This window comes from Myotis myotis, unplaced genomic scaffold (assembly GCF_014108235.1).
Source record: "Myotis myotis isolate mMyoMyo1 unplaced genomic scaffold, mMyoMyo1.p scaffold_m19_p_2, whole genome shotgun sequence".
NCBI lineage: Eukaryota > Metazoa > Chordata > Mammalia > Chiroptera > Vespertilionidae > Myotis > Myotis myotis.
The window spans coordinates 105193803-105209596 of NW_023416324.1; the positions used below are offsets into that span (position 1 = coordinate 105193803).

At 39.5% G+C, this 15794-nt stretch overlaps 2 protein-coding genes across 6 annotated transcripts in view; one reads left to right on the forward strand and one right to left on the reverse strand.

Moving 5' to 3' along the window:
* PLOD2 (procollagen-lysine,2-oxoglutarate 5-dioxygenase 2) overlaps positions 1–15794 on the reverse strand; it is a 302336-nt gene that overhangs the window by 66645 nt on the left and 219897 nt on the right. The window lies entirely within an intron of this gene.
* LOC118676149 (transcription and mRNA export factor ENY2-like) lies at positions 4295–4718 on the forward strand. Its single transcript, XM_036349580.1, has one exon. The coding sequence runs from the start codon at positions 4368–4370 to the stop codon at positions 4656–4658; it is 291 nt and encodes a 96-aa protein (XP_036205473.1). The 5' UTR covers positions 4295–4367; the 3' UTR covers positions 4659–4718.

Below are 15794 nucleotides of genomic sequence, written 5' to 3' on the forward strand. Positions count from 1 at the left end.
TACTTAATATACTTAGGGGTGACTCTAATCTTTCCTCACCCTGAACATTAACTGATGAAGCTAGGAAGGAGTTACTAAGAATTGAGCAGGCAATCTCAGCCCAAGTAGCACAGGTACAGCCTGAATTGACTTTATTGGGACAGATAAATCCTATTGCAAATAGTCCCACTGGAGTCATCTCCCAAAATAAAAACTTTCCTGCTATTATGGAAGGGTCCACCTAGGGCATCAATCTTCTAAAACTGTGGTTACATATATAGAGCTCATGGCTCAGTTAATATCTCAACTCAGAAAGCGCTGCAGGCAGCTTAGAGGAGAAGAACCCCAGTGCATTTATCTTCCCCCTCACTGGGAAACAATTAGAAATGTTATTTCAAACTGATTTGAATTGGCAAATTGGACTAAGTGGATATTCAGGGGAACTTAGTTGTCACCTATTAAAAGACAAATTACTACAATTTTTATATAACACCCCCATTATTATACCAAAAAATACTAGGCAGGAACCTATTCCTGGAGTATTAACTGTTTTTACTGATGGATCATCTAATGGTAAAGCTGCTTATCATATGATGAATTCAGACCAAGTCATCCTGATCAGTTATACTTTTGTGCAAAGAACTGAATTATAGGCTATCAAGGCTGCATTGCAGGATTTCCAAGAGCCTCTTAATATTATATCTGACTCTGCTTATGCTGCAGGCCTGGTGAATAGAATTGAAACTGCTCGATTAAAATGGCTCAGTGACCAAAGTCTACTTATACTATTTAAACAAGTTCAGCAGATTGTACAACGGAGACAATACCCTTTCTATATTATTCATATTAGGGCTCATAGCATATTACCTGGCCCTTTAACAAAAGGAAATGCACATGCTGATCAATTGGTTTCTTTATTAAAACAGGCCACAGAATCTCATCAGCCTGCCAAAATGTTGTCTAAACTATTCTCAATTACTCGACAGCAGGCAAAACACATTATCAAGGAATGTTCCACTTGCATATTACATCTGCCTCAAGGGCCTTAATTATTTTAAATTTTTTCACTTGTAATGCTGATGGCAGGACACCCATGGAAATACACTGGTATCAGAGTAAGTCAAAGGAAAATGGTCTGGTTAAATGGAAAGATCCCAAGTCTGGTTTATGGAAGGGCCCTGACCCCCTAGTACAGGGGTGGGCAAACTTTTTGACTCGAGGGCCACAATGGGTTCTTAAACTGGACCGGAGGGCCGGAACAAAAGCATGGATGGAGTGTTTTGTGAACTAATATAAATTCAAAGTAAACATCATTACATAAAAGGGTACGGTCTTTTTTTTTTTAGTTTTATTCATTGATCCGGCCCGCGGGCCATAGTTTGCCCACGGTTGCCCTAGTACCATTGGTTGAGGATACACTTGTATAGTTCCAGAAAACTTCTCTAAGCCCGTGTGGATTCTGGCAAGAAATATTATACTTCATGGATCTGAGGGAGGAACTGGCCAGATTAATGAGGACCTTGCACCTGCATCCACACCTTGCAGCTGCAGACAATCAGCTACCCCAGCTGCAGATAGCAGCAGCCCCAAACAACCCACTGACGATAAGGAGTGGGAGGAGAAGGAGGAAGACCACAAATAGCCTGGAGGTGACCTGGGGCATAGTGGAGAAGATGGTCCAGAAAGCTGAGCGAATTTGTGAGAAGACCAGAACTCCATGAACGCCTGAGAATGTCTTTCTTGCCATGCTAGCAGTCATCAGCTGTGTGGTAATACTACCAGGGGCAAATGGGAAAGTATATTGGACTTATGTTCCTGACCCTCCATGGGTAAGACCCTTTAAGTGGGCTGATCCCCCGCCTAATGTAGTCACCAATGATACCAAACACCTTGGTCATCCAGGAGGACCACGGGTGGGACAAGGAAGTATAGGGGCAAAGTATAATTACATGGTGTAGCCACCCAGCTTTCCTTTTGTATGACAGAATCAAGCTAGTGCTCCTTTGTGTGTAGAATTAAAGAGAGGCTTCTGACTAGCATTGACACCAAAGAAGGGGGAAGCTAAAGCCCAAATACATCTACTATCACTACTTGCTCCAGGGTGAGGTACAGAATATGTAACTTTACTAAGACATCCCCCGCCCACTAAGCCATTATGTAAAAAATTTTATGAATGGCACCCCACCGAGGAAGAAATTAATTGGAAAGACTGTTATAGTGACCACCCCACCAGCAGCAAACTTAATAACAGTTTTTCCTTTGTGGATTGGAGCCCCTACGGGTCTGCGTATAGTAACAATCACATCCTAAAACGGAAGGGGACCGCATCCTATCTATATGTTGAAGCTAATCACTCCATCTCATGGTATGGAGGAGGATTTGTTGGATCTCAATTACAACATGACAATTGGCCCTTAAAAAATACGCAATGGAAATTAGCTGCTGTACTTGTACCTATTAAATGGTATAATTTTAACTAGAGCTCAGATAATTACATTCGTACCTTATGGGGAACTCCCAATAAGACAGTATTTGCTACCGCCTATGTATTGGAAATGTTTGTACTCCTCTCAGGCCCCATCTAGATGTGCTTTAATGCTACAAGCCATCTGTATGAGGTGTCATGCACAAGCTACACACTATCACATTGTATTAATTCTACATTCCAAAAAGATTCCCTCTTGATTTTAAAACAACCTGCTTTAACTTAGGTTCCTACTAACCTAACTGAGCCTTGGAAATCTCATCAAACCTACCAACTGTTATATGATCTGGTAAAAATCTTAAAGTGACAAAAAAGATTTCTTGGGATGTTAATTGCAGGAATCTTTGCCCTTGTAATGTTACTTACTTCTGTGGGCATTGCTGCTTCATCCATGGTACAAACTGTTCAACCTTCTCAATTTGTACAACAAGTTAAGGAAAATGTAACTAAGACCTTGTCTATACAAAAAACAATCAACAGCCAGTTTGAGATAGAATTATCAGCACTAAAGTCTACAGTCTTGTAGATGGGTGATAAAATCCACGGTTTAGAGCAAAGACTATCCTTGCAGTGTCATTATAATTTTTCCCAGATTTGTGTTACCCCCTTTCCCTATAATAGTACCCTACACTCTAAGAATCAATAAAAAATCGGACCTAAACCTGCGGTCGGACATCCCCCAAGGGGTCCCGGATTGGAGAGGGTATAGGCTGGGATGAGGGGATACCACCCCCGCCCCCCACCCCATGCACTGGGCCTCTAATACACACACACACACATATATATATATATATATATATATATATATATATATATATACATTTTCATGTATATGAAAAAATATATATATACATTTATATATATATATATATATATATATATATATATATATATATAATTTCCCCCTTCTTTAATCTATCTTTGTATTCATTTACTATAGGAAAAGGGAAATAGAGAGTAGACAGGCCTGAGTTGGTGACTGGAACTAATTAAGCTATTAGTAGAAAAAGAGAACAAGGAGAGGAAAAACAGAAGCAAATAAAAGAAAAGAAATAAAGAAAAAAACAACAAAAAACAAACATCAAGAAAAACTAACTAATAATCAAACAACCAACAAGACAGACAGACAGAAAGAAAAAGGTAAAAAAATTTGGATAGTGAAAAAAGAGAAGAGAGAAGTATGTATGGGCTTGGAACAGGGAAGAGGAATTTAGATATATGAGTAAAATCAATTTTTAACAGGGAGTAAAAAGAAAGGATAGAGAACAACTAAAGCAGGGACAGGGTAAGAGAAACAAAACAAAAAAGGGGAAAATGAGGAAGAGTGTTGGCATAACGGAAAAATTGAGATAGAGTAAAATAGTACTAAAGGGAAAATAAAAATAGAATGTAGAACATAATCCCAAAATAAAATAAAATAAAAAATAACATAAAATAAAACTTTAAAAAGGGGTAAAATAATAGTATTAATAATAATAGTTAAAAATAAAAATATAATAACAAACAAGGTAAAATCAAGTGAGAGAAAAAATTAATTTCTTAAGTAAAAGATAAAAAATAAAAATGTGAAGTAGTGAAGGTCATTCACTTCCTCTATTATTCTGCTTGGCACGTCTGTTTCCTTTCAGGTAGTCACCACAGTATTGAAGTTCCCTGCAATCCACAGCTTTCCTGGTAACCATGGTTTTACATTTCATTTTAATGGAGAACTTTGGTTTTTCTAAGTATTTTTCTCCTTTAATTTATATTTCATAAATTCTTGGACATTTATAAAAGATATATTAGTAACTCAAAAAAAAAAAAAAAAAAAAAAAGGGAAATGCATGTTCTAGCTTTCTGTGTGCTTAGGCGCCCGAGCTACTGAGGGTCTAAGTCTGGGCAGCCGAAGAGTGTGGTTAGCAAGATGAACAAAGATGCGCAGATGAGAGCAGCGATTAACCAAAAGTTGATAGAAACTGAAGAAAGAGAATGCCTCAAAGAGTTGCTGAGAACTAAATTAATTGAATGTGGCTGGAAGGATCAATTGAAGGCACACTGTAAAGAGGTAATTAAAGAAAAAGGACGAGAACACATTACTGTTGATGACTTGGTGGCTGAAATCACACCAAAAGGCAGAGCCCTGGTACCTGACAGTGTAAAGAAGGAGCTTCTACAAAGAATAAGAACATTCCTTGCTCAGCATGCCAGCCTTTAAGATTGAATTAGATTGTGTTGTTTTGTGGTCTTATTTCTGAAAGTAAAATGTGCCATGAATTAGGAATCGCTTTCCCAAAATAAAATCCTTTTTTTGTATGATGGTATACAGTTTTCGGTAATGATGTATACATTGTAATGATTTTTTCCCCCCTAAATGTGTTATTTTAATAAATATCTCATGAATGAAAAAAAAAAAAAAAAAAGCCACAACCCTGTTTTCAAGCAGGTGGGATCTCTGCTCTCTTTGGTTCTCAGCATGTCTTTAGTTGTATTTACACACGAGTCAATTTCTGATACAACTCTTGGGGGGCAGTGTTTCTGTCTTAATATTTGGGGCTAAAAGGCCTCTCTACCTTGACTCTGCACGCGACTTTTCCCCTGGCTCTGTGTGCGTCTCTGCGCGCATCTCTGCATGAGCCTCTGCATGCGTCTCTGTGCGTGTCTTTTCCCCCTGGCTCTGCGCAGCCAGTACAGGACTTCAGGCTACCTTTCTGGGACCAGTCCAGCTGTGGGGTAATATCTAGAGTTCCCTTATGCCAGCAGCCCTTTGGACCCCCTTCCACATTCAAGGGCTACACTGACCCTAATGGCCGCAAATTTTGTGGGGAGTATTCTTCCTCTGAGACTCTAGTGCCTGCTGCGGCTTTTTCTCCCTCCAGCCTGGCTCCCAGACCTCACCTTTCTCTAGGCAGTATCTGACCTTCCCACCTGTGGATTGCCTCACCAGCTATGTTTAATTCGCCAGTTCCGAATACGTGCTGTTTGATTCAGCTGTTCCTTCTATCTGCTCTGTGAGAAGGCGCAGGGCCCATCCATGTTTTCTGCGCTGCTTTGTCTCCCCCTGAGCAAATCTCTCATGCACCCGCGGTTGGGGAGGCTGGAGTTCTGGCATTCGTGGGTTTGCAGCTGAGGTAACTAGTCCCTGGGTGTTGTGGTTGTAAGTTCCTGGGAGGTATCCGATGTCTCCCCAGTTGAAGATAAGGCTGGGGTTCCAATCACAGTCAGTCTCCCAATCACATCTGGTCTCCCCTTCAAGATGGCGTGGTCTTTGTGGCAGAACTGGCCACTCCAGAAGAGATTTCAGCCACAGTAGAGGCTGCCCGGTCATGGGGGGTCGGTCCACCAGTCCCCAACAGTCCCATGGAATATAGCTGTTTCTCACTCACAAAAACAGGCACTCCCTGCACATCCACACACTCTCCTTTCATTCTCTTACTCACACACTATCTTGCAGCCTGCTGTCCCATCGGCAGCAGTCTTGGATCTCCTCCCAGGTTTTTTGGCATATAATTGTTCATAGTATTTTCTTGCGATCTTTTGTAATTCTGTGATGTCAGTTGTTACTTCACCGCTTTCCTTTCTGAGGTGATTTATTTGGATCCTCTCTCTTTGCTTCTTCATGAGACTGGCTAAAACTTCATCAATCTTGCTTAAAGAACCATGTCTTGGTTTCAATGATCTTTTGTACTGTTTTATTCAGGCTCTACGTCATTTATATCTGCTCTAATCTTTATTATTTCCTTCCTTTTCTTATGCTGGGCTTTTCTTGTTGTCCTCCTTCTAATTCTTTAAGTTGTGGGGTTAAATAAGTTATTAATTGTTCTTGTTTTTTGAGGTAGGCCTGTATTGCTATGAACTTCCCTGTCAGGACAGCTTTTGCTGTGTACCAGAGATTTTAGGTTGTTGTGTGTTCATTTTCATTTGTTTTCAGAAAGTTTTTGATTTCATTCTTGATCTTGTTGGCAACCCATTCATTGTTTAATAAGATGCCATTTAGTATCCATTTGTTGGAATGTTTTTTGGGTGTTTTTACTGTACTTGATTTCTAATTTCATTTTACTGTGATCTGAGATGTTTGATATGATTTCAGTCTTCTTGAACTTGTAGAGGATTGTTTTGTGTCCTAACATGTGGTCTATCTTTGTGAATGATCCATGTAAACTTGAGAAGTAAATATATTCTGCAGCTTGGGGTGAAATGTTCTATAAATGTCAATTAAATCCACCTGATACAGGTGTCCTTTCAAGTCACTGTTTCCTTGTTAAGCTTTTTTCTGGAAGATCTAATCAGTGAAGTCAGTGGGGTAAGACCCCTGCTATGACTGTACTATGCAGTTGATCTCTTCTTTAAAATACTAGCTTTTTTTATATATATTTGGATATTCTTATATTTGGTGCAAATATGTTTACCAGGGTTATATGCTCTTGTTGGACCAATCCCTTTAGTATTAATGTAGTAACCTTTATTGTGTCTTTGATGGCCTTCATTTTAAAGTCTATTGTGTTGGATATGAATATTGCTACTCCAGCTTTTCTTTTTTTTTTTCATTTCCATTTGCATGGAAACTTTTTTTTCCCCCATCCCTCATTCTCATCCTGTGTGAGTCTTTTGTTCTGAGATGGGTCTCTTGTAGGCAGCATATAACTGGGTCATATTTTTGTATCCATCATTGTCTTTTATTGGGGCATTTAATCCATTTACATTGAAGGTTGCTAGTGATAGATATTTATTGCCATTTTAATTCTTTTTTTAAATTTTATTTATTTTATTATTATTATTAGTTAAGGTATTACAAATGTGTCCTCATCCCCCGCCACTAACCCCCAACCTCCCCCCCCACACACACACTCATGCTCCCATCCCCCTGTTGTCCATGTCCATTGGTTTGGCTTATATACATGTATACAAGTCCTTTGGTTGATCTCTTCCCCTTACCCCCGCCCTCCCCTACTTTCCTTCTGGGGATTGATAGCCTGATCGCTTTTTCTCAGTCTTTGGGTCTGTCCCTTTTCATCAGTCTATGTTGTTCTCTATAATCCACAAATGAGTGAGATCATGTGGTATTTATCTTTCTCTGACTGGCTTATTTCACTTAGCATAATGCTCTCCAGTTCCATCCATGCTGTTGCAAAAGGCAAGAGTTCCCTTTTTTTTTTTTTTACCGCAGCATAGTATTCCATTGTGTATATGTACCACAGTTTTCTAACCCACTCATCTGCTGATGGGCACTTAGGCTGTTTCCAAATCTTAGCTATGGTGAATTGTGCTGCTATGAACATAGGGGTGCATATATCCTTTCTGATTGGCGTTTCTGGTTTCTTGGGATATATTCCTAGTAGTGGGATCGCTGGGTCAAATGGGAGTTCCATTTGTAGTCTTCTGAGGTAGCTCCATACTGTTCTCCACAGTGGCTGCACCAGTCTGCATTCCCACCAGCAGTGCAGAAGGGTTCCTTTTTCTCCACATCCTCTCCAACACTTGTTGTTTGTTGATTTGTTGATGATAGCCATTCTGACAGGTGTGAGATGATAACGCATTGTCGTTTTGATTTCCATCTCTCGTATAATTAGTGACTTTGAGCAGGTTTTCATAAGTCTTTCGGCTTTCTGTATGTCCTCTTTCGAAAAGTGTCTATCTAGGTCCGTTGCCCATTTTTTTATTGGATTGTTTATCTTCCTTTTGTTAAGTTTCATGAGATCCCTGTAAATGTTGGAAATTAAACCCTTATTGGTGGTATCATTGGCAAATATGTTCTCCCATGTACTGGGTCTTCTTGTTGTTTTGTTGATGGTTTCCTTTGCTGTGCAGAAGCTTTTTATTTTGATGTAGTCCCATTTGTTTATTTTCTCTTTAGTTTCCATTGCCCTAGGAGCATTATCAGAGAAGAAATTTCTTCGGCATATGTTTGCGATTTCGCTGCCTGTGGATTCCTCTAGTATTTTTATGGTTTCCCGTCTTACGTTTAAGTCTTTTATCCATTTTGAGTTTATTTTTGTGTATGGTGTGAGTTGGTGATCTAGTTTCATCCCTTTGCATGTAACTGTCCAATTTTCCCAAAACCATTTATTGAAAAGACTGTCTTGACTCCATTGTATGCTCTTACCTCCTTTGTCGAATATTAATTGGGCATAGTGGTTTGGGTCGATTTCTGGGGTCTCTAATCTATTCCGTTGATCTATATGTCTGTTCTTGTGCCAGTACTAAGCTGTTTTAAGAACAGTGGTTTTATAATACAGTTTGATATCTGGTATTGAGATCCCACCTACTTTGTTCTTTCTCAGGATTGCTGCAGCTATTCAGGGTCTTTTTTTATTCCAGATGAATTTTTGGAACGTTCGTTCTAGATTTGTGAAATATGCCGTTGGTAATTTAAGGGGGATTGCATTGAATCTATAAATTGCTTTGGGTAGTATGGACATTTTGATGATGTTGATTCTACCAATCCATGAACACGGTATATTCTTCCATCTGTTTATGTCTTCCTCTATCTCTTTTTTCAGTGTCCTGTAGTTTTCAGCATATGTCTTTTACCTCCTTAGTTAAGTTTATTCCTAGGTATTTTAATTTTTTTGGTGCAATGGTAAATGGGATTGCTTCTGTAGTTTCACTTTCTGTAAGTTCACTATTGGTGTAAAGAAATGCCATGGATTTCTTAGCATTAATTTTGTATCCTGCTACATTGCCGAATTCATTAAGTCTAATAATTTTTTGGTGGAGTCTTTAGGGTTCTGTATGTACAGTATCATGTCATCTGCAAATAAGGACAGTTTTACTTCTTCTTTTCCAATCTGGATGCCTTTTATTTCTTCTTCGTGTCTGATCGCAACGGCTAGTACTTCCAGTACTATGTTGAACAGGAGTGGTGAGAGGGGGCATCCCTGTCTTGTTCCTGTTTTTAGGGGGAATGGTTTTAGTTTTTGCCCATTGATTATGATGTTGGCTGTGGGTTTGTCATATATGGCTTTTATTATGTTGAGGTATGATCCCTCAATTCCTATCGTGCTGAGAGCTTTTATCAAGAAAGGGTGTTGGATTTTGTCAAATGCTTTTTCCGCATCAATTGATATGACTATGTGGTTTTTTTCTCTCAATTTGTTTATGTGATGTATCACGTTTATTGATTTGCGGATATTGTACCATCCTAGCATCCCTGGGATAAATCCTACTTGGTCATGGTGTATGATCTTTTTGATGTACTGCTGGATCAGATTTGCTAGGATTTTGTTGAGGATTTTGGCATCTATGTTCATGAGGGATATTGGCCTATAATTCTCTTTCATTGTATTGTCTTTATCTGGTTTTGGGATTAGGGTGATGTTGGCTTCATAGAATGAGCTGGGAAGTGCTCCTTCCTCTTGGACCTTTTGACAAAGTCTGAGGAGGATAGGTTTTAGTTCTTCCTTGAATGTTTGGTAAAACTCCCCTGTGAAGCCGTCTGGTCCTGAACTTTTGTTTGCTGGAAGCTTTTTGATTAATGCTTCGATTTCCTCCATAGTTATTGGCCTATTGAGATTTTTAGATTCTTCCTGGTTAAGTTTTGGAAGGTTGTATTTTTCTAGGAATATGTCCATTTCCTCCAGGTTGTCTAGTGTGTTGGAGTAGAGTTGTTCATAGTATTTTCTAACAATCCTTTGTATTTCTATGGGGTCTGTTGTTATTTCTCCTCTTTCATTTCTGATTTTGTTTATTTGGGTCCTCTCTATTTGTTTCTTGGTGAGCCTGGCTAGGGGTGTATCAATCTTGTTTATCCTTTCAAAGAACCAGCTCTTGGTTTTGTTGATCTTTTGTATTGTTTTTTTGGTCTCTATGTCATTTATCTCCACTCTGATCTTTGTTATTTCCTTCCTTCTGCTTACAGTGGGCTTTTTTTGTTGCTCTCTTTCTAACTCTTCGGGTTGTAGAGTTAGGTCATTTATTCTCATTGTTTCTTGTTTCTTGCAGTAGGCTTGTAGAGCTATGAACTTCCCTCTCAAGACTGCTTTTGCTGTGTCCCATAGGTTTTGGATTGTTGTGTTTTCATTTTCATTTGTTGCCATGATGTTTCTTATTTCTTCTTTGATCTCACTGGTAACCCAGTCATTGTTTAATAGCATGCTATTTAGTCTTCATGTGTTTGATTTTTTTGGATTGGTTTTGTTGTAGTTGATTTCCAGTTTTATGCTTTTGTGGTCTGAGAAGATGCTTGATATGATTTCAATTTTCTTGAATTTGAAGAGACTTTGTCTGTGGCCCAATATATGGTCTATCTTTGAAGATGACAAATGTGCACCTGAGGAGAATGTATATTCTGTGGCTTTGGGGTGAAATGTTCTGAAGATGTCAATTAATTCCATCTGATCTAGTGAGTCATTTAGGATTGATGTTTCTTTGCTGAGTTTCTGTTTAGAGGATTTGTCCAGTGGAGATAATGGGGTGTTAAGGTCCCCTACTATGATTGTATTGCTGTCAATCTCTCCCTTGATCTCCTCCAGAAGATTTCTTACGTATTTGGGTGCTCCTATATTGGGTGCATATATATTTACCAGAGTTATTTCTTATTGTTGGACTGCTCCCTTTAGTATTATGAAGTGGCCTTCTTGATCTCTTTTTATGCCCTTCACTTTGAGATCTAATTTGTCAGATATAAGTATTGCTACCCTGGCTTTTTTTTCACTTCCATTGGCCTGAAAAACCTTTTTCCATCCCTTCACCATCAGTCTGTGTGCGTCTTTTTTCTGAGGTGGGTTTCCTGTAGACAGCAGATATATCGGTCATGTTTTCTTATCCACTCATTTACCCTATGCCTTTTGACTGGGGAATTTAATCCATTTACATTTAAAGTTATTATTGATAGAAACTTGTTAGTCACCATTTTTGTTCTTTACCGCTGCGTTCCTTCTTTGTTTCCTGTTTTTTCTATTTACAGCAGACCCTTTAGCATTTCTTGCATTGCTGGTTTGGTTGTAATAAACTCCCGTAGACCGTTTTTGTCTGTGAAGCTCCTGATTTGACCCTCAATTTTGATTGATAGCCTCGCTGGGTACAGTATTCTTGGATTCATACCCTTCCTTTGCATTACTTTGTATATTTCATTCCATTCCCTTCTTGCCTGATGTTTTTCGGTTGAGAAATCGGTTGCTAGTCTGATGGGGGATCCTTTGTAGGTAACTTTCTGTCTCTCTCGGGCTGCTTTTAAGATTCTTGCTTTGTCGTTGGTGTTTGCCAAATTAATTATTATGTGCCTTGGTGTCGGTCTTTTCGGGTTCATTTTGTTTGGGACTCTGTGAGCTTCTTGGATTTGTGTGAGTTTTTTCCTCCCAATATCAGGGAAGTTTTCTGTTACTATTTTTTCAAACAGGTTTTCTATTCCTTGCTCAGTTTCCTCTCCTTCTGGCACCCCTATTATTCGGATATTGTTTTGTTTAGCATTGTCCCAGAGTTCTCTTAGGCTCTCCTCCTGCTTTTTAATTTTTTTTTTTTTTTAGCTGTTCTGTTTGGGTATTTTTTCTACGTTGTCTTCTAGCTCGCTGATGTGGTCCTCTGCTTCTTCTAGCCTACTGTTGATGCTTTCTATTGAGTTCTTTATCGCAGTGATGTCATTTTTCATTTCTTCTTGGTTTTTCTTCATTTCCTCTTGGTTCTTCTTCATTTCCTCTTGGTTCCTACACATACTGTTGAATTGGTCTTGCATTCTTTTCATCCACCCTATGGCCATTTCTCTGAATTCTTTCTCTGAAAGGTTGCTTGCCTCCATTGTCTCCATTTTGTTTACTTCTTTTTCTGATGATGCCTGTTTTTCTTTCATATTTGGGTTGTTTCTTTGTTTCACCATGCTTTCTCTTCTCAAAGTGTTTGGTTATGTAGTTCTCTCTCTGCTGCGCTGATTCAAAGGCACAAAATACAACACGACAAGGCACAATGTACAAGGCACCGACCTAAATGCATTCACGATATTAATAACCCTAAATAAATGTGACCCCCCGAGTGAAGAGAATTAGGGGATAAAGAAGAAAAAAGAGAAAAAGATTAAAGAGAAAAATAAAAAACAAAAAGGAGTGCCGAAATGAGATTGGGAAAAGAGAGAGAAGAAAAAAACAAAGAGACAAAAAAAAAAGTAAGAGAATGAAATAGAGGTGGGGAAGAGGCTATTTGTATGGGGAGAAAACTCCAAGAGAACCGCAACCAATCTCAATGAACTCCAGCAGCAGATCCCTGGAGACTAATGCAAACTACAAACAACCACCAATATCACGCGAGGCAAGGGAAAACAGAAGCACGAAAATAACCAGATAAAGAAAAAGTAAGCAAAACAGAAAAATGAAAATGAAAAACAAAACAATTTCCCACACAAGCATAAAAAACCCCAATATACTCAAAATCAAGCAAAGACTAGCAAAACGACAGAGAGAGAAAAAAAATTAGATAGTGAAGAAAGATAAGAGAGAGGTGTATATGGATTTAGAGCGAGGGATTGGAAATTAGATATATAAGTAGGGTGAAATTTAGACAGTGGGTAGAAAGAAGGAATAGGGAAAATCCAAAGCAGGAATAGGGTAAGAGAAACAGGACAACAAAAGGGGAAAAGTGAGGAAGAGAGTTTTGGCTTAAGGGTAAATGTGAGATAGAGAGAAATGATGCTAAAGGAACGATGAAAATAGAGTGTAGAACACTAATCCCAAAATAAAATAAAGAAAAAAAAATGACACTTGAAAAAATCGTAAAAGGATAGCAATAATACTGGTAAAAAAAAATGTAGTAATTAAAAAGGTAAAATCAAGTGATGAAAAAAATAAAAAATAAAAAAAATAATAAAATAGGTTCTTAATGAAATGGTGAAAAAAGAATTAAAAAAAATATATATATATAAAAATATTCGGAAGTGAAGGTGCTTCAGATCTTCCACTCTTCTTTTTGGCATGCCTTAGTCCTGCCAGGCATTCAGGGGAGTGTTGAACTTCCCTGCGATACACTGTCCCTCCGTGCAGTAAACCACAGACCTGATTTTAAGGAAGGTTGTATTTGTTTACCAGACTGCCTTTATTTGTGATCACAGAAGAGACAGTTCGTGGCTCTGCTTCTGGGTGGCAGTGTGTCTGGATTGACCTCCGAGGCTATAAGTCCTCTCTATCAGTAGGGTTTTTTTTTTTCTCTCTATGGTATTTGGAACTGATTTGGGAAAAACAACTGCCCAGAGCTGGTTCTTTGTTACTGCCCGCTGTTTCCCAGGCTCCCCAAAAAGAACTTTCCCCTACAGGCTCTGCGAATGACCCCAACTGGGGAATCCCATGCACTGGGTTTAATAAGCAAATGCACGGATCTAAGGGGAACTGTAACAAGAGCCTCATACTCTGTGTGAATTCGCAAGCCTCCACCTTCCAGGTCTGCGCACAGTCTCCGTGCGCAGTCTCCGCACCCACTCGACCCTGGCACCAAGCAGCCAGCAGATTGGCAAAGTCCAAGGCTGCTTTTTTACATCCAGTCCAGCTATGGGCTTATTTTTAGTGTTCCCTTCTGCCAGCAGCCCTGTGGGGCCCCTTCCCCACTCACGGGTCACGCTGGTCCCAACGGCTGCAGACTCTGTGGGGCGCAGATTTTGCCCTGCGCGCGCGAGCTTGGTTCTCTCTCCAACCCGAATTGCAAACCGCACCTTTAGGGGATGTCTAACCTTTCCGTGAGAAGAAGCAGTGCTTGTCTGAGTTCATGCAGTCACGCTGCTTGCGATCCCTTGTTTCCAGGTTAGTAGCTGGTCTCTGGATGCCGGCAACTACCATCCAAAATGGCGCAGTCTCCGCTGCTTAGCTGGCACACCATGAGAGGTTTCAGCCGCAGTCTCCAACCGTCCTTTTTTTCCTGGGGGTTCTCGGTCTTTCCTAGCTGCAGACAGTATCTCAGCTGAAAATCCTCTGCCTATTCGGGCTGTATGTTACCCGTTTCCGCTGCTCCAGGACAAGGCACAGGACACATCCGTTTATACCGCTGCCATTTTCCAGGTTCCCATTTTAATTCTTTATGCCTATGTTTCTCTCTATATATTTCTTCTCAGAAACCCCTATAGCATTTCTTGCAGTGCTAGTTTTGTGGTGATAAACTCATTTAATCAGTTTTTGTGTGGGAAGCTCTTTATTTCACCTTTTATTCTGAATGATAGATTTGCTGAATATAGTAAGCTTGGTTTCAGATCCTTGCTTTTCATTACCTTGAGTACTTCATATCATTCCATTCTGGCCTGTAGAGTTTCTGATGAGAAATCTGACAGCCTTATGGGAGCTCCTTTGTAGGTAACAGTTTGCTTTTCTCTTGCTGCTTTTAAGATTCTTGTTTTGTCTTTAATTTTTGTCTAATATTATCTTGTGTCTAGGTGTGGGCCTGTTTGGGTTCTTCTTGCTTGGGACTCCCTGTGCCTTCTGAACATGTGTGACTTTTTCCTTTACCAGGTTAAGGACGTTTTCTGCCATTATTTCTTCAAACACATTCTCTATCCTTTTCTCACTTTCTTCCCCTTCTGGTACTCCTATTGTGCAAATAGTTATGTTTCATATTGTTCCACAACTCCTTTAAGCTGTCTTCCTGTTTTTGTATTGTTTTATTATTTTTTGTTCTGATTGATTTTTTTCTATCCTGTCTTCTAATTTATTGACTTAAATCTCTGTTTTCCCTAATCTGCTGTGTATTACTTCCAATGCATTTTTTATTAGTGCTATGTCACTTTCCATGATTACTTTACCTTTTTTTGAGCATCCTTGCCATCATTATTCTGAGCTCTATGTTTGATAAATGTCTTATCTCCATGTCATTTAGTTCTTCTTCTGGAGAATTATCTTGTTCTTTCATTTGGGAATTGTTTTTGGTGTCCCCATTTTGGCTGCCTGTTTATGTTTGTGACTATGCATTAGGTAGATCTACTATGCCTCCCAATTTCTAGTGTAGGTCAGTGTCAGATGCTGTTTCTGACTGGCCCTGCATACTCTGTTTAGAACTATCAGCAATTTAAAGCTTGTGGTTCCCTTTACTGGGTCTGGTGCCTTTGGATAGAAACTAGATGTGCACCAAGGTCTGCTTTTCCTAGCCCCAGGCAAAGACCCAAAGCCTCCAGAGATCTACTTCTGCCTGCAATATGATTGCATTCAGTCTTGATTAGCCTCAGGCTTTGGACCGCAGGGTGAATTGTGTTTTCAACAGGGCATGGCAATTGTTTCTGCCCGCAGGCTGATTTTTATTCTCAGCCTCTTAATGGGTCTCAAAAACTCCAGAGGCTGGGGCAATAGGTTTCCTATTAGGGTGGGGCAATTTCCTGGATAGCAAAGGTTTACTGGAGAAAGATAGCTTGAGGGAATGACTCAGCCCAGGAAACAGGGGTGACTGCCCTCTGAGCTCC

Excerpts from the sequence above, each read along its gene's own strand:
- LOC118676149 (XM_036349580.1), top strand. The coding sequence starts at position 4,368 with ATGAACAAAGATGCGCAGATGAGAGCAGCGATTAACCAAAAGTTGATA.